The 26565-nt window shown below is 41.6% G+C and overlaps 1 protein-coding gene across 3 annotated transcripts in view; it reads left to right on the forward strand.

The window, feature by feature from the left end:
- Positions 1 to 26565, forward strand: part of ripor2 (RHO family interacting cell polarization regulator 2) — a 52726-nt gene that overhangs the window by 12767 nt on the left and 13394 nt on the right. For 2 of the 3 annotated variants that reach the window (XM_041053590.1, XM_041053591.1), the window contains exons 2-6: positions 16682 to 16802; positions 20153 to 20308; positions 20861 to 20939; positions 21420 to 21443; positions 21849 to 21902. In XM_041053590.1, the coding sequence (XP_040909524.1) occupies positions 16682 to 16802; positions 20153 to 20308; positions 20861 to 20939; positions 21420 to 21443; positions 21849 to 21902 (434 nt within the window). Of the gene's footprint in view, positions 1 to 16497; positions 16567 to 16681; positions 16803 to 20152; positions 20309 to 20860; positions 20940 to 21419; positions 21444 to 21848; positions 21903 to 26565 lie in introns of those variants that run through there. The other variant, XM_041053592.1, reaches the window with a different exon arrangement.

Raw genomic sequence — 26565 nt, forward strand, 5'->3', positions numbered from 1 at the left:
CTGGCTGCTCATGCTGTTTCTGAGAAAAAAGGCGTTTTTTCAGGGCTAAATGCTCTTTCAGTGCAGCGCCAGGCTGACTTTGATATGGTTAAGTGGAAGTGCTTTGCTTCCCTGCCAGCCTGCTTGGGCCATGGTTAAGCTGTTTGAAGGGGGCTGGAGACGAGGGGGTAGAGTGTTTGTGCCAAGCCGAGACGGGCTGCAGGGATGCAAGAGCAGCGTCTGTTCCCAGACTCTCACACAGAAGCTCTCCCTCACCTTCTCTCTACTTTACCCCAGCCGGCTTTTCATTCCCTGCATCTGCTCCCTCAGTCTCAGGCTTTTTTCCCCCCCTTGCCCTCCTTCGTTTCTTTCTTTCTGTCTCCGTCTTTCACTTTCTCTGTCTCACACATGCAGGGACAGGCGTGCGCACACACACACACGCACTCATTTCCTCCTCTTTCTCTCCAAAGCCTCATTAAAGGAATTATGAGTGTGTGGTTTGGAGGAAATTCAGACGCTCCTTCGTTTTTGTTGGGTTTTCCCCCAAACTACTAAAAAACAACACTGCAGTGCTGACGTGAACTGGATGTGATTTTTAATTAATGTCAGCATCACCTGAACGCTTTTGAGAGTGGTAAAATAGGGCTGCAACTAACAGTTATTTTTGTTATTATTTTCTCGATTAATCATTTTGACTATGAACTGCTAATTGTCAGTTTCCCGGAGTCCAATCTAATAACCTCTAATATCTAGTTTTATCCAGTGGGAAGTCTTACATTTATTCTAAGATAAGACAAAGGAAAGCTCTAAATCTTCACATCTGAGAAGCTGGAAACGGAGAAAGTTTTACTTGAAAAACAATTGAAAGTTTCAGATTCAGTTATCACAATAAACAGCCCGTGATCTACCAGCTGAAGTCAAAACATCACACTGCAGATGATGATCAGTACAGATATTTTAGTTGCTCGGTTTTTACCCCTTGGTAACCAAACTGACAAGCATCTTGATATCCAGTGGGTCATTTGGCTGAACCCTGAGGCTTGTCTTGTCAGGGCTTGTCAACTTTACAACCTATTTTAACAGAAACTCAAACATGTCTTTCGAGCAATGACTTCTTTCTTCCTAATATCATCGTCTCCGGTCAAACGCATTGTTTAGAAAGTTAAAGGAAGCATCTCTCGTGAACTTTGCGTGACTTTTTAGTCACACTGGTGGCATTGCTAAGGGGGTGGCAGTGTTAATTGATCAGTTCACCACTTTGATCCAGACTGAAATAACTGAACAACTGAACGAGTTGCGGTTCATATGACTTTGTTGAGCCTTTGACCTTTCTTCTAGTGCCACCAGAAGGTCAACGTTTTCACTTACTCAATGATTATATCTCAATGTGTGCTTGATGGATTGCCATGAAATTTGGTACAGACATTCATGGTTCCCAGACAAAGTATCATCATGTCTTAATTTTCCCTCTGTGGCCTCCACAAGGTTGACATTTTTGGTTGTTATTGAAATACCTCCTTAACTCTGAACTGGATTACTGTGAATTTTGGGTCACGGAGGGTGAACTGTAATCATTTTGATCCTTTAACCTTTCCTCTGTCATCATCATCATCATCATCAGGTCACAGTGTCAGTTAGGCCTGTACTTTGGTTTATGTCCAAATACCTGCAATACCAATGTAATATTTCAAAAGAAGTAGATTATGAAGGTTATATAAATAACAAACCAATAGAAGGAGGAGAAATATGACCTGTAAGTGCGTTGTGTGATCCACCATGATAAGGACGTCAGTGCTTTTAGAGTCTATCGAGGTCTCACACATGAGCACTTGACCTTTTCCTTTTCCTGAGGAACACCCACTTGCAACTCTGGGGAATATTGCCTGCCTGCCTGTGTGTGGGTGGCTGTCTCTGTTCGTTGCATGCAGATACATATGTTTTTCCATCTGTGAGCATACGTGCGGTTTTGGGGGGGGAAACGTAGGCCTTGCATTCTTACAGGAGGAGTGTCTCCTTAAAGTTTTCACAGCTGATAGTTATTTCATAAGGCGTGTAGGCTGCAGAAAAGTTGAAGTGCTCCGCTGGGACGAGGAGGGAAACGATTTCACTTGGAGGCTTTCGCTACACTGGATGCTCTGTCAGAGTTTAATGATAAAGATGACTTAAATAATAAAGTCAAATCTCCTGCTGAGTTTCCACGATCCAGACTCCCAAATTTAACTCGTATGTGTCTGGGAAGCTGCTTTGATATAACCCATAACTGGCAAAAGGTTGATCTTGTTCTGGTTCTTTGATGAAACTTTAATGTTCCCTGTGGAGAAATTGGGTCATTCTGTTCACAGAATATAGAAGACAGTTGTTTTTATATGCCTGTCACAGAGCATAGAAAGTGATATTATTTTAGAAACGGTTACTTCTCAACTTTTCACACCTCTCAAGCTCATAAAACGTCTGTTTGGTCAAAGCGATTCATCGCATAACAGTGACAAACGCCCATTTATACTGTGGTGTAGTGACACCGGAGGCAGATAAAGCAGGCCAGACCGTCTGCTCTGAGTCAGAGGTTATCTGGTCTGAAGATGAGGGTCTGGCCTCATTCGCCTGTCTCAACATGTCCTACCCTACAATCACAGCTTCCTCTGTGGGGGGTTGATGGGTGTTTTATGTTTGTTGGGATTTTCTGTGTCAAGAAGGTGGGTAGTGGTTGTTATACTGGGGTTAAATGGAATGTGGAGGGAGGGGCAGAGGCAGGGAGTGGAGGGTTGACTGGGACAGTTAGACGACCAGCTGGAAGAGCGGAGGTGGAACATGGTATCTCTGGGGAGGGGACAGAGGAGATGAGGAACTTAAAGTTAGAGAGGATGAACAGCTATTTGATGGCTCAAGATGATTTTGTGAAGGTGTTCATGGTTCCCAGAGGAGGAATCTTAGCGATCTTATGACTTTTCCCAAACGACAAACATTGGACGGATGTGCAAAGAAATTTGGTACAGATTTAGCATTGTAACAGACGCCAAAATAAATTTGAGATAATTAAGAAGCAGTGTTTTCATTATATAAACTGAGAGATGCAATGAAAGAAAGGCAAAATCATTCTTCTTTCTGCTCAGCTGTCCTCACAAGCCCTTTGCTTCTTATTTTCTCAGTCTCAGTCTTTCCGATGTGTCTCGCTCAGCCCTGTGTGCATCAGTCAGTGCAGCTACTGTAGCATTAGTCTACAGGATATCTACTCGGAGATGAGCTGTCCTGAGAGACATCAGATCTTTTCGGGTTGGTGGCTAAAACAGTGCTGCGTCACCACAATCCATGGCTCAGACCGAGAGGAGAGTGTATGTTAAGGCCACTGCAGCTTACATCCAGACAACACACACATCTACTGTACATACAAATGCATGCTTGTGTGAAGTGTGAATATAAATGTGGGCGTGTGTTTGTGTGTGTATTTTTTCCCTCTGCTGACCGCATGAGTGAGAAGCAGTGATGTATGAAAAATGATAACCAGAACAATTACGGTCTGCTAATGGACTAATGAGTGCAAAGCTCTGTGTGTGTGTGTGTGTGTGTGTGTGTGTGTGTGTGTGTGTGTGTGTGTGTGTGTGTGTGTGTGTGTGTGAGATTCATCCATTGGGGTGAGTAGTTGCAGGTCTACTCTTGGGCTTACTATCTTTATTATTTCACTTTTTCTCTTCCCTTCCATTCCTCCCTTTCTCTGTCGTCCTCTAGTTCTTCCTCCAGTCCCTTCCCATCTGTCCACCCCCACCCTCCCCTCCTTCCACCGCTCTCCTCCTTAGATACAGACAGAGAATTTATGGAAGGGGGTTTGAACCCATCCTCACCCCTCCTCCTGTTGTCTCTGAGCAGATCAGCACAGCATTCTTGGTGTGCGGATGTCGGGGTGGTGGAGGTGTTCCCCCGTTAATCCTCTGCTCCAACTGCATGACCATGCTACGAGAGGACACGCATTCACCACATGGCACATTGCTCTGCTCTTGAACGTCATGCGCGACACATGATATTTGACATACTGGCACACACACATGCGTGCACACCACTGGCCAGGGCAGCTGGGAGCTGTGGCAGTGTTTTGATTGCAATAAGCGTTTTAGGGTCTTAAGCTGATAATCTGTCTGTTTTGGTATTTGGTGTTCTCTCTCTGCAGCATCCAGCAGCTGGAAGGGACACCATTGGTTCACGTCTGTGTGTCATGATGGTTTTATGTCTGTTTATTTGTTTACCAGCATGAGGACAACACGCAGAAAACATTCTCGATGTGTGACACATCTAGTGCCAGCAGCTCTGACAGTTTTCTCCATAGTTTTTGGTAATAAGTTGTACATGTGCTGTCAAAATCTCTGGGCTCCTGTGATGGATCTCTCAGCAACTGTCAGCGCTTCACTTGTCTTTCCAGCCTCCTGTCCCCTCTGTCTCTGCTTGGTTTGTTATCTCTTCATCCTCTCTTTTTGCACAGACTTTGTTTTTGGACTCTTCATTGTAGCCAGAATGCAGAGCTCTGAATTTCAGCATTGTGATCACATTTGGTCCCAGACACCTTTGCATTTTGTTGAGAGCAGACTATTTGCACCTGTGTGATTGGTTTCTTCTGTCACAAAGTCAAGGTTTTCGGAGGCACCGGGAAGTGGGTGTTCCCATTACCCAGCTGCCTCGGGGTGACTGTGACACACAGCTGTGTGATGACAGATGAATTGAGAAGGAGGGGACGGGGGGAGGGGGTGGACACCTCTCCTTCGTCCTGAGGCAAGTCGTTGCGAGGATGACTGTTCACTCTTTGAACCGTGCTGCTCCTCCTGCAACAAAATATGTCCTTAAAGGACGCAGCTGCCCAGTGTGACGATTATATTTCAGGTACCGTCATAACTTAAAAACTGTTGTAGCTGGAAATACAGTGAGTATGGTTTGTTCTGCATTCATTAGTCAGTCAACAGAAAATAAAGCTGTCACATTTTTAATAATTATTTAATAATAGTTTTAAAGGGGCACTCCACTGGACTACATATGAAGGTCAATTTACTAGTCTTGGGGAGTATTAATATCTTTTAGAGGAGAAAAGCATATGAAGTTGCATTATGGGAACTGTAGGATCCAACATTTTTGGAGCTTGATCCATACAAGCGACTAAAATCAGGATATTTTGCCTCCACCGCTTTTGCCTCCACCGCTTTTGACTATTTTCCAAATCTGTTTCTCACAAGTTTCTGAGCTTTTTAGATGATCAATTCTGAATGAACCCAGTACCCATTTTAGTTTTGTGCCAGACTTGTTTAGGTTGCGTAGACCCTTTCTTTGTTTTTTTCTGAAGGAATAAAAGCACTTGGTGGAAAACACCATGGGCATTCAGCATTGAAAAAGTGAGCAACTGATTGATAATGAAAATAATCATGAGTTACAGCCTTGGATGTGGAACTGCAGGATTGACTGGGATCAGTAAATGTCACATTAGACTGCAAGATTGAATTATACATTTTTTGACCCGCGTTGTAAAGGAAAAGGTCAGTGCAAATTAAAAGTTGCAGTCATAAAAATGGCATTTAAAATGTGTAGGGCCACCAAACAAGAAGGTGAATTAGACCTTGTAGGCCCATTTCCACTTTCTCCATCATTTAAAATTAATGAGGCAGCAATGAGAAATATGCAGTGATACTCCTGTAGATGAAAGGCTTTTGGACCTAGAGATTATTTGTTTGGCTGCTACATGCTTGAATTAAGTTGCACAAGATTCATCTGAACCCTGATTATAGATGGAGAGTTTTTTTTTTTTTTTTTGAAGTGATAAATCGTGCTGTTAGTGATTCAGTTGCATGATCCTCGCAAGCACTTGCTTAAGGTTGAAGCTGCAAGGCTGCAGCACACCGGGGACACTGTGTGTCTTTGAGTGGCTCTTGACCTTTTTTGCATGTCGTCCACTGTCTCCCTCTCATTTCCTCTGCCTGCCTCTGTTTTATACTGCAGATAAAAGCTGACAAGCAATAAAAAAACATTACAAAATTAAAAAAAATAGGGCAGGAAATTCCAGTAATCCATACATCAGAACACAGTGGGGCCAGTTTTTTTTGTATGTGAACAGCTCTGTGAGAGAGAGGTTTGGTCTGGTGAATGGCACAATGGATGACAGTGCATTGTAGTGTCTGTATTACTGCCTATCTGTAGCCGAGTCCACAGATGCACAGACTGGCTTGTTTTCTCTGTCAGTGTCTGAATCACCCTTGTTTCTGTCGCTGTTTTTCTCCAACTCTGTGTTTCCACTGAGGCTGTTTGTGTGTGTGTTTTTTTGTTGTTGTTTCCTTCTCTCGTTTCACATCACGAGTCTCGACTGAGCTACACCAACTTCCAAAGTCGAAATAATTAACACTAATCGGTTTAGCTTTGAAATAGCGAATGAGCTCATACCTGTGTGCAGCTTTGGTTTATAGGGTGTTTCATTTTCCAGTTTTATGCCTCGCAAGGGGTTGTAGTAGCAGAGCATCAAAATGCACTTCCTATCTTCTCAGTGCCCCCGCTCCCTGGTGCGTCTTCACTCCAACCAGCATGATAATCTCCACAGTTAGTTGAAATATTTAACTGTGAAACCACAGTTTAGTGAGCAAAGGAACAGTTGTGCCCTACAGTGTATCTCCCTGGCAGGGAGAGGTCATTTCAGGAACACATGTAAGCACCTTTTTTCTGTCATTTTACTGTCTCTTTCTCCTGCAGTGTTTTTCTCTTCATTCAGCCGCTCGGTAAATTGTTATTCTGTTTTTAACAGTATGGTAATGGTTTAGTCAACGCTGGAGGAGGAATGAGTGGGACCGAAATTCACCATGACTTCTGTTTGTAAATTGCACCCACTGTGTTTAATGCATTGCTGTTGATGCAGAGTGCACATGCATGGATGCTCTGTGAAATGAATGTAACCGGAAGGCATTAGAAACAAAAGACGTGAAGCACGGACCATGGATGTAGGCCATAGTACGTTTATTTGGCTGCTGTCATGGAAAAATCGTTTACAATAGTAGTGTAAATTGCTGTTTCCTGAAATCAAATATGGTCATTAGGTGCAGTTTTTATATTTTTTGTGTCCTCTAAACCTTTTGAATGTCTCAAACATAAACAGCCATGGCTGTATTTCTGAAAATCTTGACCCATGGTTTTGTAATTAGTTATTTCCCAGTTGCCAAATGCAGTTCTGATAAATACAGCTGTGGCCTCAGGAGCACAGGAGCACACCTCTCGTCCCTGCCTCCTCCCCTGCTGATACATCGCACTCATGGATTGTGACAAACTCTCTAACTGGCTGTTTTCCCGTGGCTGGCTAATTCACACAAAGCAGTACAACACTGTGAACTTGTATCATCACACAGTAGCTGGTATCAGTAAAAAGAATGTTGTCTTTTTCCGCTAAAAATAACAAATGGAGCTGAAATAACCGGCGTAATCCTGTTTGTATGGTAACTGCATTCCAGCGCCGCAGCATAGGTGGTCACTTTCAATCAGAGTCACACATAATGGGCAAATCAAAGAAGTAGAGCAAGTGGGAAACTGGTTCTCATGCTGACCCAAATGTAGAGAATACTAATATGTCAGTCAGACATGTATTAGAAAAATATGCATAGCACATCATGAGGAGAAACGATGGAAAAATAATGAATGGATGTCGGGGATAAGAGGACATTCTTTCAGTTACTGAAGGAAAATCCATCCTGCAAGACTTGAACATGGTGAAAAATAGCTGTTGGTGTGTTCTGATGCATTTAAAGGCATTTGTTTTCCTATTTGTTTTTTTCTTTTTTTCTTCTTGGTGTAATTTTCATCATAGATTATGTGACATTGCATAAATATTCCCAGTGCAGCGAGAAGATGTTTGATCGAGGAAAATGCTCGCGCTGATTATGTCACTCGCCTGCTTGTATAACAAACAGCTGAATAAAAGAAGTTTACACTTGTTCTCTGAGGGACAACAGTTCTGGGAAATGAAGGAAATTGTTAACTTGAACAGTAACTTGGCTGAAATCAGGGTTTCACTGTCCTCTCTGGTTGAAAGCTTGGCATCTATTTCACCTCTGACCACATCAAGCATCACCACTGGTGTTGGTGGCCAGGCTGCGTTGTGAGTAATGTGTGCACCAGTTTGTAAAAAGAAAGAAAAATGTGTGAAATAAAAAAAAAAAAAAAGGAGATGTCTCTGGGATCATGAGTGGATCATCCTGGTGAAATAAAGTAAACTTGTGCTGAAATGGTGTCAGGGCATCGTGCTGTCCCACTTTGGCATTCTGCATGAGAGAACTCTTGATCAGTAGCTGGAAGTATGCGAGGCAGTGGCTGTGCAGCAGGATCAGATTTGCTGGTGATGGTCTTGGCATGCCAGTACTTGATTTGGCTGCAGAATTTAATGACTTTATTGTCAATGTGTGGACACCAAGTCAGCGAGAGACACATCATGTGGCTCTGGTTTAAGCCCCAGTCTCTTTGCTGCTGCTGCCGCTACTGCTGCTTTCTTCTATAATGTCTTATAATGTATTTGTGTCATAAAAATAATCTTTGAGTCCATTAATCTGGATTGTGTATTTACTGGTGTGGCTTACAGTTCTCACAAGCTATTACATGCTGCTCTCCACTGCTGAAATGTCAGCTGCAGCTGCCTGAATGTATCTTCAGTCGAGACACGCCTCAGTTAATCTGGTCATCTGTACATTTAAATACCACTCCATATCCTGGCCTTAATTTTTCCTGCATGCTCTACCCCACGAGGACACTGTTGACCTATAATTAGAATAGAGTGACTATAATTGCACTTTAACGATGAAATCTGAACACACTTACACACACGCTGGGGTATAGAGAGCAATAGGTGCCATAGAACAGTGGGGAAATGTCACTGAGGTGGAGAGAAATGACCTCTGGTTCTTGTTAAATATAGTGGCTCAAAAGAAGAATGTAGCGAGTACATCTACTAATTACCTGTACTGATTGAGGTGATACATAAGTGAGATTAGATCAGGCCAACACAGGCCTAAAAAAACACTCTAAAACCCATATAAGAGAGTTAGCTGTCACATGCATTTGTGTTTATCTGCAGCTTGTTGAAAATATTTGTGACCTGTCTCGACTTTCATGTGATGGAGCTGGCACTGGCTTCCTCTCTCTCTCTCTCTCTCTCTCTCTCTCTCTCTCTCTCTCTCTCTCTCACACACACACACACACACACACACACACACACACACACACACACACACACACACACACACACACACACACACACACACACACAGAGCAGACTCTGTTCGATTTCCGCACTTTGGCACCAACACAACAGTCATGTCCTCTCGGCAACACATTGAGTTTTCTGTCTGTCATCTGATGCAGTTAAAACTGTATAACTGCATCAGATGACTGAATTATTTGTCAGCTGATTCTGGTTAATATTATTCATGCTCTCGACGAGCTTTAGTGGTGCTGGTAGATGGATTTGTGATATTTCACCTGTTTCGGCTGACTTGTAGAATGTGTCATCAGTTACTATGTCTTTGCCGTGTGTCAGGTTGTTGTTTATTGTCAAACGTTTGTGTTCCTTCAGGAATTTTCCACCACTGTGAGCTTTCAAAGGGATCATTGTAAAGAGACATTGTTCCCATCTTTAGTGATGACTATTGACCAAGCCAGTGATTCTTTTTGTACCTGAGGTATCCTCGCCGCATACCAGCATCCCGCAGGACGTGTTGTCATGTCTATACTGCCCATTATTTCTTTTGTGTGTTTTGTCTGTGTAATGAGACTCCTGGAACCACAAGCTGGTAACTCTTACTCTTTCGAGTGTAAAAATGTTATTTATCATCCTGCACGTGACGGAGTAGAGGTGACTTCAACCCTAACAGGTCCTCTATTCTCATGTTCAAAGCTTTGGGTGAATTCCTGACTGTCACCAGTCACACTATTTACAATGTCTTTCTGTGTGTCTGTGGGCATGCGGATATATTTTACTACCTGGAAACCAAAGGGAGCTTAGTTTACACTTTTGGGTAGTGACTTCAGGCGGATATTTTCAGGATTTAATTTCACTTGTTTACATTTATGAATTTCACTAGACTAGGCTTTGTTTTGCTTTCTGTTTTAAATAAAAATAAACATGAACCCTTAAACCTTAAATGATATTTTTAGCCACATGGAGGCAGTGGAAACAAGCTATAAACACAACAGTGATGTACTATTGTGTTTTAAGCTGATATGGCTAACATTTTAGTGTAGAGTTCCCATTAATCACATCTAGATTATATACGGAGCGTTCATTTGAAGTTGCATTTCTGGCCGACTGATGAATTTAAGTCCAATCTACCCTCTCCTTTGAGCTGTATTTTGGTATTAAAAGCTCTATTTTGTTCACCACCTGTGGTTAACTCTGTCCATTGGCTGCTTGGTGCTAAACAGATTGCAAAAATATCTCTAATGAGAGCGGTGATAGTAAACCAAAACGGTAAGCTTGAAAGATGTTAAAACGTTATGTGGAGCTGAGAAGAACTGCAGAGTTGGATTGTAGTCCTCTGTGGGTTTGTCACTACAAGCGACACCTTTCATACACATGTAATAGATTGATCCATAGTGAATATGAAAATATTTACAACAGCAGCTTTAATTTCCTGCATCTCACTCAGTGTATTACTCACTCAGTATATGTCATAGTGTTTGTCTTTACGGTTTAAGTAAGAATCAACATGACACTCCTCACTGATCTCAGACTTTCTCTAGGTTTGATCCCCTCTCAGCCGAAGTGTTTTGCCGGCAGTGAAACCTGAATCACTCTTATTATTAAAGGTGTTTCATCGCCACCTCACAATGTGATATTGGCATTTTTCTGGTGTGCTACTGTCATTGTAGAACAGTTTCTTCCCTGCCTTTTAGCGCCTTTGAAAAGCCTTTCAGTGAAGATGAATAAGTGCACCTTCCTCAGGAGGAACTTCCTTTTTTCCTCTGCACTGAGGATAATGAGACCCTCTGTTCCTGAAGTCATTTTGCCTTGTTGAAGTATCTATAAATGGCCAAAACCTGAATTCAGTTAAGAAGCAATATCATAATCTTTCTGCTGCATAGGTCTATAGATTCACATTTGCATGTACACTGCTCTCATGTTACATTTCATAAACATGACTGTACTTGTCCTTTTGCAGATTTGTCAGTGTCACACAGTTTATCTGCAGGGACGAAACATGTTCTTTCTTAAATGGTCACCAGGTTAATGGGATGTGATGAGAGCAGGATTAAAACATGGTGCCTTTCATCTCAAAATTAAGCTTATGCAAGCGTGGAATTATGTTGAAATTTCTAGATGTCTTACTGTCGGTCTTAAATCTTGTTCCTTCTGAAGGAATATCTGAGGGAACCTTTTGAGGGATTCATAACAAGCTGCTGGGCTTAAGTTACAAAACCGAGCACTGTCAGGTGTCTCACCCTCTTGTTTTCTATTTTGAACAGGATTATAGGAAAAGAAAAAGACAGGAAGAAAAACAATGTTGTAGGTCTTGGCTAAGGGATGGCAACCAGCAGCCAGTTTTAGCCCAATTTGGAGCTGCACCAGCAGTCATCCTCATCACTAAACCAGTTCACACAAGCTTCTGTAGCACGAGGGGTAACTGAGCAGCTTTAAGGCACACGCTTGAAACCTGCAGGGTGTGTTGGAACATGTTACTGTATTTCCAGTCATTATGTAGACAGTATGTTATCACTGTAATCTCTTGGATTTGTTGTGTTTCAGCAGAACCCTGATTGTTTGTGTCTTGTAACCAGACTTCTGTGTCTTTTTATATACTTCCTACTGTTTTGCAGAAAAGCTCTCATCATCTCCAGACTGCTTTTTTCTTTAATTATTTCCTATTTTTATCTGCACTTTCTGTCACATTAGCATCAGCTTAAGATTGTTTTAAATGAAGTTGTGGGACACATTTAAAGCAGCATCTGCCAAAGATCTGAATATAAACTGCGCTGTTTTTTTTTCCCCAGATGATGGATCGGTGCTTTAAAAGCCTCGGCCCTGTAACACGAGGGCGTGTGTTCTACTTCTTGGCAGTTGGCTCATAACCGTTGTTTTACGTAACACACTTACTTGTCTGCAGTTGCCATGGTGAGGCTAATTTATACAGGCATTAAGAATTAGGCTCCTGTTGTTAACATGCACTGTGGGCTAACGCTGGTTTTTACACGTTAATGAAAAGGGGCACACACACTCAGCGGATTATTCAAGAGTTAATTGTGTGTGTGTGTGTGCGTGTGCGTGTGCAACTGTTTAGGTGTTTAGGAGTTTAGGTGAGTCTCCCATAGAAAAGAGGAAAGTGGGTGAGTGAAGTGTGAGTGTGTGTTTTGTGCAGGAACACTTAACAGCAGACGAGAAGCTCAGAATGATTGATGTGATTATCAGTGTGAAGAATTTAGAGATGCTGCAGTGTTTGTTTACATAAACTGTCTCCTCCTTTGTGATTGCTGCAAACTTAGTAAAGATAATAAGAGATAATGGCTTTTGCATGGATTTACCTCATCAGTGTTCTTCATTGGAAAAGAAAGTGCCTGTGACATGTTTTATAATCAATATACACTTGTATGAAAAAAATGACAAGAGAAAGTAAGGACGAGGGTGAGAAGGAGAGAGAGTGTGAATAGACCAAACAATAGAAGGAAAAGAATAAGTGAGTCACACTGTTTTTGAAAAGAAGACCTTGGTGGGATAAATGGTTGGAAGAAATCGATTCATGGGATTTGTCTCCTGATGTAGGCCTCAAAAGATGGCAGGACACATAATGTGATGGGGGTCTTTTATGTCCAGTGTTTTGACAGGGGACTATAGATGCACTATGACCTGCAAGTTGAGGGTTATTTGAGGATGCAAGCAGCCAAAGTCATCATTTTTTATGATTTTATCATTTTGTCAAATTCTGATTTGACCATTGCAGAAATGTTTAAATATAAAAATGATAATTATAACTAGATCCTTAGAGTTAGCCAGCTTTCCTCCTAAATATGTTATAAATATTCATGCAAACATAATCAGAATTTGCACACACACACACAGTCAGGGGTGGAACTAATGCATTAATGCATATGGGCCTCGGAGCACTTATAGCAAACTGATATTATATCAAGTGTTCTGCTCTCTCATACCAGTCCACCTTCACTAATTGTGTGAGAAAGTGTGATTTGTTGGTGAAATCAAGGAGTGCAGAGGAAAGGTTTTTATGATTCAGTGACTGAACTCAGCTCTCTGTGAAGGAATGTGTGTGTGTGTGTTTATCTATGTGGGGAACACTGATTTAAATGGGAAGTTTGTTTTGAAGGGGCTTGCTGAGCCTGGGAAAAGGTTTTGGGGAAACAACAGAAGTTTGGATGTGAGTGTAAACGTTTAGCTTGCCACTCAAACTAGCAACTAACAATTATTTTCAGTATTAGTTTATTTTTTCAATTTATGTTTTTGTCTGTCAAATGTCAGAAAATAGGGGTGGCACAGTGGTGCAGTGGTTTATGTCAGATGTAATGTCAGAAAATAGTAAAAAAAAAATGCCCACTGTGATGTCTTCAAATGTCAGAAAGTTTTGTCTGACCAACAGTTTGCGATCATATATGACCAAACAATGTTTGACATTGTTTCTTGAAAAATGACTGAGAATTTAGTGATTCAATAGACTGATTTGCAGGACACAAACGGCAGATGTTCATTTAATGTGTTTGTAGCACCTGGCTATACTTCCACAACTTGGATACTGATGCTGCAGACATTTTGCTAATAAAGCCTATTGTGTTATGCTGGAAATGCAGGTATTTTTTTCTCTCCAAGGGAGAGACGAGACAAGATGATTATCTTTTTATAAAGTGCCACATTTATCCAGCAGTGTATGAGCAAGTCCCTGAAAATGAATGTAGGACAAACAGTGAATGAATTTCATACACAGTGCATACACTGTGTAACTCTGAGGTAAATATGGAGCTATTTTCTACCTGTACTCTCTGATGACAAAAAGCTGTACTCGGTGTTATTCCCTCGAGTCTTCATGGTTAGCAGAACTAGCTGCTTGTATCATTTGGGAACACCGTGGTATTGAAGGGACGTGAACAGCTGAACAGCTTATACCATCTGGCATCATTGTGTACAGTTTTTAAGTCCTCAAGTGGACAACTCATGTTGCTTTGTCTAAATCTTCAGGAAATAGTGGGGAAGCGCGAGGAACAGTGTCCCTGTTCTGTGATTACCCAGAGAACATTAGGTAACAAAATGTACCATCATTTGCCACCCACTGCTCTTCTTTTAGGAGAGTGAGTCAGAAAGTCAGAGAGGCAAACATGGCGAGGCACAAAACTGTGCTGTTGCACATCCAGAGACTGAAATGGACTAAAATGCTTCACAACATTAGAACAAATTGCTGCTCTCCTGTAAGGCCTTTTGCCTGCTGCCAGTCACGATGAGGGCAAGGTGATAATGCACTATTAGTAATTATTGCCTTTCAGCAGAATCATATCATGAAGACATTTTTACTGTCCAAATTAATAATTCACAGCAAGTTTCTGTTCTGAACTGTGCAACACAGTTAAATGCTTCGTACAGAAAGCAGATGCGTGATTCTTTGTGGGTTTGTCATCGCCAGCAACAGATTTCACATAACACATAGTATCTTCATCTATACTTAAAATAAAAATATTGATTTGTGCAGATTTAATATTATTGTGATAATGATTTCAACTGCCCTTAGCCTAAAATTTGAATTTCCTTGTGCAGTATATTGTCTCATATATAAAACAACAGTCTGTAGGACCAAACAAGATATATTTTTGTCTGTCTCTGAGTCACAGCGATCAGGGTCCTGAGTGTTAAAGTGAGCTAGCTGCTATTTATAGCCAGAACAGTATCAGTCTCACCGGCCTATTGTCCCCCCCACCACAAAACACGGATCTAGTCTTTCCTCAGGCCCTGTGTCGGGTCTTTATATTGCTCTCTGTCTGTCACAGAAACCAAAGGGAGTGGATATCAGGTTGCTGGTTCAATCACTTGTAGTACTGCAGTGTCAGTGAAGAGAAGTGGTGTGTTTGTGCATGTGCATGTGTCTTTGTACTCGCTTGCATTTGTATGACGACATGAGCATGACCCAGCCCCCCACACAGAGATAGTCTGTCCTCTCGAGACAGAAAGATGGATGGATCAGTGGAAAAAAAAAACAGGGCACGTATAAACATGGGCCCCACAAACACAAACAGACAAAAAAAAAAGAAAAAAGCAGTGTTTTGCTCATCACTTAGTATGGCAAAGTTGTTTAACTGGTAACGCTGCAGGATGTTTTAACTCATTTGTATGAGGAAGAGAAGCAAACACGAAGGAGAGCTGAATACTGAGGCTTCACAGGCTGATTCCTCTGCTTGTTAGCAAAGTTTAATTTGATTTGACAAATCTGTCTCTCTCTGTCTGTCCTCCAGGCATTTCTGTGTTTGCACACTATTCCTTTGGCTCAGTTGCGAAGCGATACACATTAACAAGACAGAAATGACACTTGTCTGCCTCACTACAGCTTTTACAGTCCTCACGCGATCAAGGTCAGCGTGTTGGTCAGCTGAGTGATTCTCTCTATTCATGATTTTCATCTCTGAATTTGGCAGATGTGCATTAGTATTTGTTAGCCCATTGTTCACTTGTGCACGAGTTCATATTTAAATGTCTTAGGGTCTAAATTGAGTTCCTCAATGATGGTCCCCATACCAAAAAGTCCTTTCTCTGGGGCAGTACTTTGTGATGGCCCTGGAACTATCAAATCTACTAATCTCGCTGCATGGAAACTATTAGGATCTTTTTTTTTTTAATTTAAGGTAACATAAGACCAGAGCCACTTGTGCCATGATCTGGGCAAAATCTCATCATGCTGGTTGAAACTGTGACTGAGTTATCTCAGTGGATTCTTCCCTGTGGGCACTTGATCTCCTCTAAAGCATTATCTGACAGCTATAGGTGGATGCTTCTGTGCCTGTTTCCACGTGAGTCATGTTGCATCTCCAGCTTAAAAAAGGTTGGAATCTGACTGCTGGCTGCTGATTCTAAATATAGACACAGTGATAAAAGATGTCTTAACTATAGAAGAGGCCGATTAGATAACTCACCAATAGGAAGGTTTGAACTGGCTTTCCTAGGATTCATTACATTACATTACAAGAATTAGATTTCTAAATGGCAAAAATGGCCTTTGTACGTAGTGACATGTGCTTGTGACACGTCTGTGGCTTCTAAACAGCTGTCAGTCTGTTGAATTGCATTTTAAAAGGAGTCTAAATCTTAATTCAGGTAGAAAATATGCACAAAGTGCACACAACACTTAATGAAAAGTGACAGGAGTCATGTTTTGTGACACCTGAGGAAGGAAAACATGAAACAGTAACGGCAGAGGTATGTTTGCAGTTGAGTGGTGACAGGTCGGTCAGAGGAGTCGAGACATGTTAGCACAGGCTCTGAATGCTGCTCATCCACATCGCACATGGCAAGCATCACCAACAGTGTCTACTTTGTGTTACATTGCACAATGGTCACTGTACTCCGCTTAACCTTGGTGTTGACATGTTTTTTTTGTTAAATGAGTTCATGAGGTGCTTCTGCTGTGCTCATGATGTATTTCTGACCCCAATATTTTACTTGTTGTCCAAATATTGTCAGTGGATTTGTATGTAACTTTTTTGTATGTCTGTTTCTTGTTTTCTCCAGGAGTGTCGTCCCACATCCCAGAAATCATGGCGGCCGGCACCCACTCCCCCGGGGGGCCCAACGGCATAATCCGTAGTCAGTCCTTTGCTGGCTTCAGCACGCTACAAGAACGACGTTCACGGTAAGAGGAAATCTTTAAAGCTGTTAATCTATAGTCCACTGATGTTACTCATTTCTGAAATAACAATTCAGGTCATGGGGTGATTGAAGGAATTTGTCCTTAAACACCACAGCAAATTGATTTTTATCAACAACCAGTTTATTGTATTGTGAGGAACATTGTTGATTTGAAGGCGAAGCACTTTAGAAAATTTGTTAATGATCAATATTTTACTAATATGTCAACATTAAATGAAAGTCATCAAATGAATAGTTAATCACAGATCAGGGATTGTTTTATCATTGGTATTCTTAAAGAGCTATTCCACTGAGTTACTGTTGTTGGGGGAGATGCAAGGGGCAAATTAAAACAAAGAAAAAAAAAAAGAATGGTCAAATCCTGACTTTTATTTCTCAGCATGGGTCAAGCTTCAAAAATACTGGATCCTACCAAACCCCGTCATGCAACTCGGGTAGAGTCTTTAATTCGGCCATCCCTGCCTGAAAAATACACGTCTTTTGAGCATCCCCAGCACCATTTTCTAACTCATTTTGTCTGTCAAAAATTGTTTGCAAAGTTCATCCAGAGCTGTAGAAAAACATCATTTAGCTGTCTTCACTGCTGCGTTGCACTGCACTGTGACAAGTACACTGACCTTCATCTGTCAAATCGGTGGAGTGTCCCTTTTAGACAATCTCGCATTGTCTCTTGTTGCTTGTGACTTGTCATCAGATAATGTGAAATCTTGATAATGTAAAAGCAATAACCATAGTGATTCACTGGCATTCATTCACTGCATTCATAATGCCTGTTGAATCGATACACACTGCTTCATAAATACAGCTGTTCCCTACCTTACAAGCAAGTGTGAAATTGAAATAAGTCCCACAAAACCTTTATGTGCATGTGACTTTGCATATTTAGTTGTGGGCTGTTTGTACACACCCACTGTAACCAGGCTTACATTCAAACTTTAGTCACATGGATAGAAATAATTTTCTGATCTGGTCTTCATGACGTCCAGCGAGCCACAGCGAGTCTTAAGACACAAAACGCAAAATTCTTAAAGGGTGATCATCATTCGATTGTGTAACCGCACCGCTCACTCACCCGGTTTCCTGATTATCGTTTCATTCATAAGCCAGAAGTTGCTTGTGATAAGTTAGAGATCGATAAAGTTCCTGAGAGATAAGAGTTTTATCTGTGTTCTTCCCTCTTATGTGACTCATATTTGCGGCTCTTGCTCCATCATCAGAAGACAAAGCCCCCTCACATTCACATGCTGGAAATATCTCTTAGGATCTTAGAGTTTGGGCTGCCGGCGCCTGGCCCTCTTGCGCAGCTCTGGTCCTGCTGCAAGAAGCTATTTGAAGACACTGTTCCCCTCTTTTCTCTCTGCTCAGACAGTGAATGGTGTAATTGGTTGGAATGACTCGGGTGTGGGGGCGACTGACAGCGACTGACAAGTTACCATTCTGATAATGAGCGAGGTGGAGCGCTCGAGTGTGCCACTGTGTGTGTGTGTGTGTGTGCGTGGCTGTGTTATTGAGCACAGACTTTCCATGTGTGTACCCATGTGGATGTTTCATGTGCATTTACGCATGCATGCGCACTGCAGACGTTGCACTTTGTGTGCAAGGGTGCAAATCCACAGCTATAAGTCAGCATAGAATTGTGTTAGCATGTATGCATATGTGTGTTTCTGTTTGTGTCCCTGCCAAGAGACCCTACTTCACCACAGCTTGCGTGACCCCAAGGCTACGCAACGCTCTCATTCAGTGTTGCCCTACATTTGTGGCAGCTAAGCTTAACTTGTGCTGCGTTTCCTGGCATGCAGTAAGACGTGGCACGTTCCAACTTGTCGAGCGCTGGAATTGGTTGTTGCCATGTCCCTGAGATGACTCTGGGATCGTTTCATTAAGTCCAGGGAAATCTCATTTGTCAGCTAAATCTGTAATGGTTTGAAAAGCTGAAATGTTCATGAGCGGGTAAAATGACTGTGACCTAAAATGGGAATGATGTGAAGAGAGAAAGCCTTGTGAGATGGCTGTGCTGTATAGAAACAGAGAAACCAAGGCTTAGACGTATTGTTGAAGCCATTAATGAAGTTCTTAGTTAGCAGTTGACTTTTAGACTAATTGCTCAATCTCAAAACAACTGACAGAAGAATCTATAATGAAAATAATCTATAATGAAAATAATGGGTTGCAGACCTGTTCGGACAACAAACAACAACAGAAAATTAATATCTAAAATGATTTTGATAATATATTTATTGTTAATGTACTTTTTCGATCAAAAATACAGTTTTCATTAGATAGTTCCACATTTTCATATGTGAGAATTTGCTTTGCTTTATGACTGTCTTTTTAAGTGTTTTTTGATCAATCAAAAAAATATAATCAGGAGATAGTGGTAGAGTTAGGGATAAATTAGATCAATCATGAAAATAAAAGCTAGTTGCAGTCCTATACTTTTGTGTGTGTTTGTGTGTATATAATAAAATATCTCTGTCGCTTCCTCTTATTTAAACATTTCATCTGATGACCTCTGTTTAACTCCACATTTGTTGCCCCCTCCCCCCCTTAGTCAGTCACACTGTTGGTCAACTGCTGGAGGACTTTGGGGAAAAAAATGGAGAACACTTGCATGTCATTTATTGCCAGGAGAGTAGATTGCCTCAGTGTGTGTGTGTGTGTGTGTGTTTGTGTGTGTGTGTGTGTGTGCGTGCGTACGTGAGTGAGTGTGTATGTGTGTGTGTGTGTTTGTGTTCCCTCCAGCTGAAGATTAATGGCAGCCTTACACAGGTCAAACACAGAAAGTGGTGGGGTGGGGGAGGCACATGTTTGCATGTGGTTGCAGATATGTGTGCTTACTTGTGATTTAGCACAGCCCTGTGACTGATGAAGGGGTTCGCCACCGAGGTTGTGCTGGGAGTTTGTGTAATTATATGAAATGTAGGCAAAAGGCGTCAGTCCCGTATGACTGGGTTTTCTTGTTGCGACCAGACTCGATGAGCCCTCTGCCTCTGTCAAAGGAGATAAATTCATGCTGAAACTGACCCAAGGGCTCGCGCTGGATGCTGTAAAATAATACAGACATCTCATCTAGCTCTTGATTATCAGAGGCAGCCTGCGGGCCTGGTTATCTGAAATTCTGTAGAAATACAGTGATGAATATTTGGTATGATATGTAATGTTGTCTGTCTGAGTAACTCTGAACTACGTGTGCCTTTTATTCTAAAGTAGAAGTTTAGGCCAAGATGGTCTTTCTTTGTCTTGCTTGTGTTGTGAATCACAATGTGTTTGAAGTCACTGCACAGGAGACAGAAAATTAAAAAAACTCCATTGTGTGTGTGTGTGTTTGTGCAGGTGTAACTCTTTCATGGGGAACTCGGCGGTTCAGAAGAAGCCTCAGTCCAAGCCCAAGAAGCCTCACCTGTCCGGACATAAGGGAGGCAGCAGCTCCAGAGAGCCGCAGCCCAAAAGACTAGAGGAGGTTTACACTGCACTCAAACAAGGCCTGGAGTGAGTAATTCATACACTCGTACACGTACTCCTCAATTCATAAACTCATCAAATGTTCTTAAGTAATTATTTCCGTTAAAGGGAGCGAGAGTATCTGTGAGTAAATGGTTTCAGTCCACATATGTTAATCATGTGCTACATTAATATGTACATTTACAGTCTGTTGACATTTTCTGCTCCATGCATTTGCACAACTGCACAAATGTTTATATACAAAAGTATTTATTCTTCTGTCATTATATAAATATCATTATATTCTAGTGTGCTTGCATTGCATAAGTCAAAGTCCTGAAATGATAAGTCAATTAATTAATTAGTCGAGTAACAGAGAATTAATTGGCGTCTAGTTTAATAAGTAATTAATCGTTTAAGATAATGCCAGATGTTTGCTGATTCCATTTTCTCAAATGTGAAGATGTTATGTGTTTCTCTGTCATACATGGAGGTTTGTGCTGTTAGCTGGATAAAACGAGCAAAAAGAAGACTGCTCAAGATCAATAAGCAGCGCATTTGTCTAAGGTCCTAAGTGTTTTCCTTTTCTCTGCCCTGTAGTGAGTATCTGGAAGTTCACCAAACAGAGCTGGACAAACTCACATCTCTGATGAAGGACATGAAGAGGAACTCTCGACTGGTGAGAAACTGCTGGTATTTCTGTATTTTTAAGTGTCAAATTGGATAAACTGGAAGTTTCAGAAAAATCCAAACTTCTCAGTCATCATGACGACAGAATTGCTGACTTGAACGCTATCTCCTCCAGCTAGCACGCAGATGTTTGTTGTTAGTTCTATCATGTATGTGTACCTACGTCATTTCTCAGTATCTGTGTATAAAAGTAGCAAGAGCAAATGTTTTGGCAGATGGAATGAATTCACACAGAGCAAACACATTTTGATTTGCTGTAATGTACACACGCACACACACACACACACACACACACACACACACACATACTGTACACATACAGAGTCACTGGGAAGACTGTTTAATAGGATCTTCTTTTCCTGATGCCAATGCTACTTCAGTATGCTTTGCATTACTTAAGCACCCTGAGCTGTGCTGTCCCGCTGTAGTAACTGTGTGTGTGTGTGTGTGCGTTTTTTGTTCTCTCCAGGGAGTGCTGTACGATCTTGACAAGGTGAGTTGATGGTGGGGGGGTGGTGTGGGGGCGGGGGGCGGGGTTGTCTACTGTAACAACCACTCCAGGTTTGGTGTGTATTAGGGAATCTTTGATGTAAAAGAGTCGAAGAGGAGGGAGAAAAAAACAGCTGAAGGCAGAATAAAGGAGGGAGTAAGGATAGACTGGAGAAATGAGGGGCTGAAAGGACTGAGGAGCAATGTAAGAAAAGTGGAGGAAAAAGGGAAAAATGGCTGATGGGCCAGGAGGAGAGACAGGATGGCAGACTGTACCTTATTATATCCTGTGGTATGGACATACAAATCATTATTTTTACAGCTGTACACAGGTTTACAGCTGTAAACCATGTGTAGCCACATTCTCATGAGCAGCAGTAAATCTTGTGCTGTGTCTGTCTCTTTGCAGCAAATCAAAACCATAGAGAGATACATGAGACGTCTGGAATTTCACATGAGCAAGGTAAGCACTGATGTGTGTTAACAGAATATTTTTCAAGGATTGTTATTATTTTGTCAGTCTCCACACAGCAGAAATTGTCTTCGGTCTGATCTATTTCCTACGTGTCTTTGCAGCGCTCTGGCAAAGCATAAGTGCTTTTGAAAATGTTTCATCTCAATACCTTCTTTCACCAAGCCTCTCCACATCTCTGGCATCCACACAGCCACTCAGGAACCACAATACTGGGGCTACCTCTTTTAGAGCAAGAGTTTGACATTTTGACGATTATTCGCATTCTTGCTGAGAATTAAATGAGAATATTGACACCACTCTCATATCTGTATGGTAAATATGAAGCTACCGCCAGCAGCTGGTTAACTTAGCTTAGCATAAAGACTGGGCACAGGAGGAAACAGCTCTGTCCAAATGCAACAAAATCTACCTACCAGTTACTCCACAGCTCAGCTGTTTCCCTTTGTTTCTAGTCTTTCCCACTTCACTGACTTTTTTTTTTTTAAGTTAGGCTCTGTAAGGGATTTTTGCTGCCAGGTCAGGGCTTGTGTTCCTGGTCTTCTTAGGTTCATGTGTTCATGTATTAGTGGAGCTTCCAGCAGGTTGAGTCAAAAATGTCCTTACCACGGTTGCCAGGTAGGGAAACTTTTTCCGTATATCCCTTTTTGTAGTCTCCTCCAGGTTGCCAGTTGGGGACATTAATCCCCTGCAAGGTTGCGAGGCTCTGTGACTTTCCTTCCACATCCCCTATTGTAGTCCTGTAACGGGCTCCCTGTGCGTCAACTCAGACGCGACAGCAGGCAATCAGAACACACACGCCCAAACAACAGCGCAGCTCCAAAGGTAACCATGGTTACCCGAAGATGGAGTCTTTGAACTCCCGAGGAGCTCAGAGGAGCCATCTATTGGGTGATGTTAACCCTTTGTGCTCGCACACGTCCTGGCAGACAATAAAAACTCACCTTCAGATGTTCAAATGCAAACACATGTACACAACAATACAGCAGAAGAGAAAGAAACAGCCCTTGGACACATTTGTGGCACATAAGTGTTTCTGAAGGGTTGAAGGAAACAGTGAATCTAGGTCAGGGCAGTTAGTAGGCTACAGGGAGGAGTGATTAACAGGGTCCTTAAAGACAGAAAGATGAGATGAGGAGAGAGGGAGGAAATGTAGAAAAAAGGTGTGATGAGTCATTTCAAAATAGGTGAGGTTATCTTAGAAACTTGAGTAATATATCTGTAAGTGTGCTCCACTTTGACTTCAGTAGCAAAGAGAAAACACTTGTGCTGTCTTGTGAGGTTGTCACAGGCTGCGGTAAAACAAACACACACGCTCAGATCCTTTCTCTTTAACATCCAGCATTATTCTGAAGCTGCTCTGTTCTTCCCAGCTCTGCACGAAAATAGATTTGAATGCACTTGTAAATATTTGAACCGGTGAAGCAGTGGCTGATTTATCTTGCCAGACAAGTAAAAAGCCTCAAAAGTCATAGCACGACTAAAAAGAATGTTAAATCTAACACTCACTGTGTTCTTTGATTCTAAATATATACCAGTGTCTTTCTGACTTTTTGCACTTTTCAAACTTCTCTATTCTTTGGATTGAGAATTGACAAATTGTCATTATTTGTGTCTGTCAGTCGTAGTTTTTAACTCTTATTTCCTGTAGTGTAGTATTTGTCCTGACTCTTTCAAAACTAAACTGTGATGATACATTACTGAGTGTCAGGTTCTGTTAAAACAAAAAAGTTTTCATTTTATTGTTTTATTTGTAATTTATCTTCTACTTTTTAAATTAATTGTAATACAAGTATAAACTTGAATAGGGCAGAGGAAATGCAATGCTAGGTCCATGAATAAAATTAATACCAATGCCAAGTCCACACCAGCAGCCCTTGATGCCTCCCATCTACCCCCTATTGCCTTTACACACGTGCATGCGCGCACACACTCACACAGTCACAACACAGGGCAGGTCCATTTTCCAAACATCAGCATCAGCAGATAGCTATCGAGTGAGATCAATTGTAGAGTGTCCAGCTAAGAGAATCGGTCAACCAGAAAAGCATCAGGGTCAGGAAATTAATTCTCACACACACACACACACACACACACACAGAGGTGGCCTCATCCTTATATAAAGAGGTGGATGTAATTGTGAACTGATGCTGTGGTACTTAGAGTAGGTCAATAATTAGTCTTTGACCGAGTTTTAATACTGTGTGTGTTTATTCGGTAATCAATGTTTACAGAGTTGGCTGGTCTATCAGGTACTTTCAGACAGATGAGTGTACTGGTTATCTAAGCTAGTTGTGTTTGTAGGTGATATGTTTTGTTGAGCTAGACTGATAAGCAGGGCAGGTCAGCCAATACTGGCTAATTGCAGAGAAATCATGTCACTGTATATGTCGGCCAGTAAGTAACAAGAAATGTCTAGGTTTGGAAGTAATTTAGAGACAGTGTTAGACACCATTACATAGTTGAATTTTCAGGTGTGAAATGTGTTGCTCAGTTTGTATTTGATCATAATTACATTAAAAACCAGGATTATTTGTATATGTTTTAAGAAAATATATCTCTTTTTTTTGCCTCCAAATATTAATCGGTATCAGCCTCAAAAACCCAATATCAGTTGGGCTGTTGTAGCATTATACAGCTTTCAGCACACTTATTGTGGCCCAGCCATGCCCGCAAGATACAGAACAGGGTAAAACAGGAAGTACATTTTTGTGTGCTGATCAGCCTTTGTAGAGGGGAAGAAGGAGCCATCATCACCTCTGTGTTTTTGCAGCCAGAGTGATGAGTACTTCAGAGATAAAACAAAAAAAAGAAACCTGCTGCCTCAGTGCAATACAGAGGAAAAAGGCAACAATGAGCTCCTGTTTGCAGGACACCTAGAATACCTGATATGAGAAAGAAATGTGAACGCTAGATGATCAGTCAAGTATTTTGTCATTGGTATGAAGGCAGGACACACGTTTCGCCTCATCTCAGAACAGGACAGTGAAAACAAATCCTCACGGTCCATCAATCAGCAGCTATGAGAGGGTGTTCAGTGTTTCTGCATTTGTGAGTTACAGTAAGTGTGTAGGTGTTTGTCAGTGTTTGCGCTCAGGCTCAGGCGTGTCTCTTTGTTCTGGACAGCTGCCGTGAGGGATGACTTAACAATCATCCATCAGCAAGTTGTTAGTGAGTGTGTGTGTGTGTGTGTGTGTTTGGGACTCGCATCAGAGCCCACTCTTTTGTTCCTGTTTGTGCTGCTGGCTGCCTGCAGATGTCCGAGCTGTAATTGGCACACATGGAGGAAGCAGGTGGCACAATATAACCCCTATGATGTTCTGCATGGGATAGGGTCTGCGGTGTGTGTTTGTGTGTGTTTGTGCATGTGCGTGTTGGCTACTGGTATCAGCAGGGCATCATCAAAGAGACGAGTGACAAGAGTCTGAAGGTGAGAAGAGCGGCTGCCAGATGCCTCCTCCTCCCCCAAAAGATAGAAAGGGTGTGTGGGTGTGTGTCTGTGTGTCTGTGTGTCTGTGTGTGTGTATGTGTATATGTGTAATCGCCATGTGCCACATTCGATCCAAAAATGAGTGTGAATACTTCACATGTGATTATTTTTATTACAGGGCTTTTGTGCTTTCCCCTCTTCCCTTGAATGCTAATCTTGCCACCAACACACACACACACCCACACACACACACACACACATGCCCACAGATCCCCAGAGAGGGGCTTGTGTGTTTGATGCTGTTTGATGTGGCCCGCCTGTTTTAATCTGCTTATAATCACTCGCCCCCTGGCAGAAAGTGTGTGTGTGTGTGTGTGTGTGTGTGTGTGTGTGTGTGTGTGTGTGTGTGTGTGTGTGTGTGTGTGTGTCTGTGTGTCTGTGTGTGTGTGTCTGTGTGTCTGTGTCTGTGTCTGTGTCTGTGTCTGTGTGCGCGCACCATTATCCTACAATTCAGGATAATGGCCATATCTTAAGAGGATTCCTGCCATATCCTAAAGATACTACGCTCATATTCAAAATCCCACAGTCTAAAGCCATGATGTACAGCAGATGCGGAGACAATCTTTTAAAACTCCCAGTAATTCTTAATAAAAAGCACCACACTTAGCTCCGGCCACACTGTCAAACCACCAAACAAGTATTAATAGTTTGTTTTTTTTTGTTTTTTTGTTTTTTTATCTTAGGATGCCCTTAAAAAAAACTGGAGCTAAAATATATATTTCATCCTTAATAAACGTGAAGACTCTATTATCCTCACCCTGGGCATAATTGATTCCCCAATAAAGATTCTGCAATAATCCCTCTCTGGGTCTCTAAGCTTTGCAGGTTTTGTCATCCCACTGAGCGGTAATTAATACAGGGACTCTGAGTCCAAAAGAGGACTTAATTCAGAATACATTTACATTTAATATCTGTTAACATCTGGTAAAAGTTAATTAAGAAGGTTCAGATGGGTGTGTTTTTTTTAGGGGATGCATGTCTAACCAGGTTTGACTTTGAGCTGAAATAGCATTTTAAATGAGCAATTTGAATTTGAGCAATTTAATATTATTTATGTTGATAAAGTCATGGGTGTAAAGATAAACATAGAACCATGTGTTGTCTTAGTGATAGAGTTTCTTGTTGTCTAAAACCCACAAAAATTTAGTTTATTATCCCAGAAGA

This window comes from Toxotes jaculatrix, chromosome 13 (genome assembly GCF_017976425.1).
Source record: "Toxotes jaculatrix isolate fToxJac2 chromosome 13, fToxJac2.pri, whole genome shotgun sequence".
Lineage (NCBI taxonomy): Eukaryota > Metazoa > Chordata > Actinopteri > Toxotidae > Toxotes > Toxotes jaculatrix.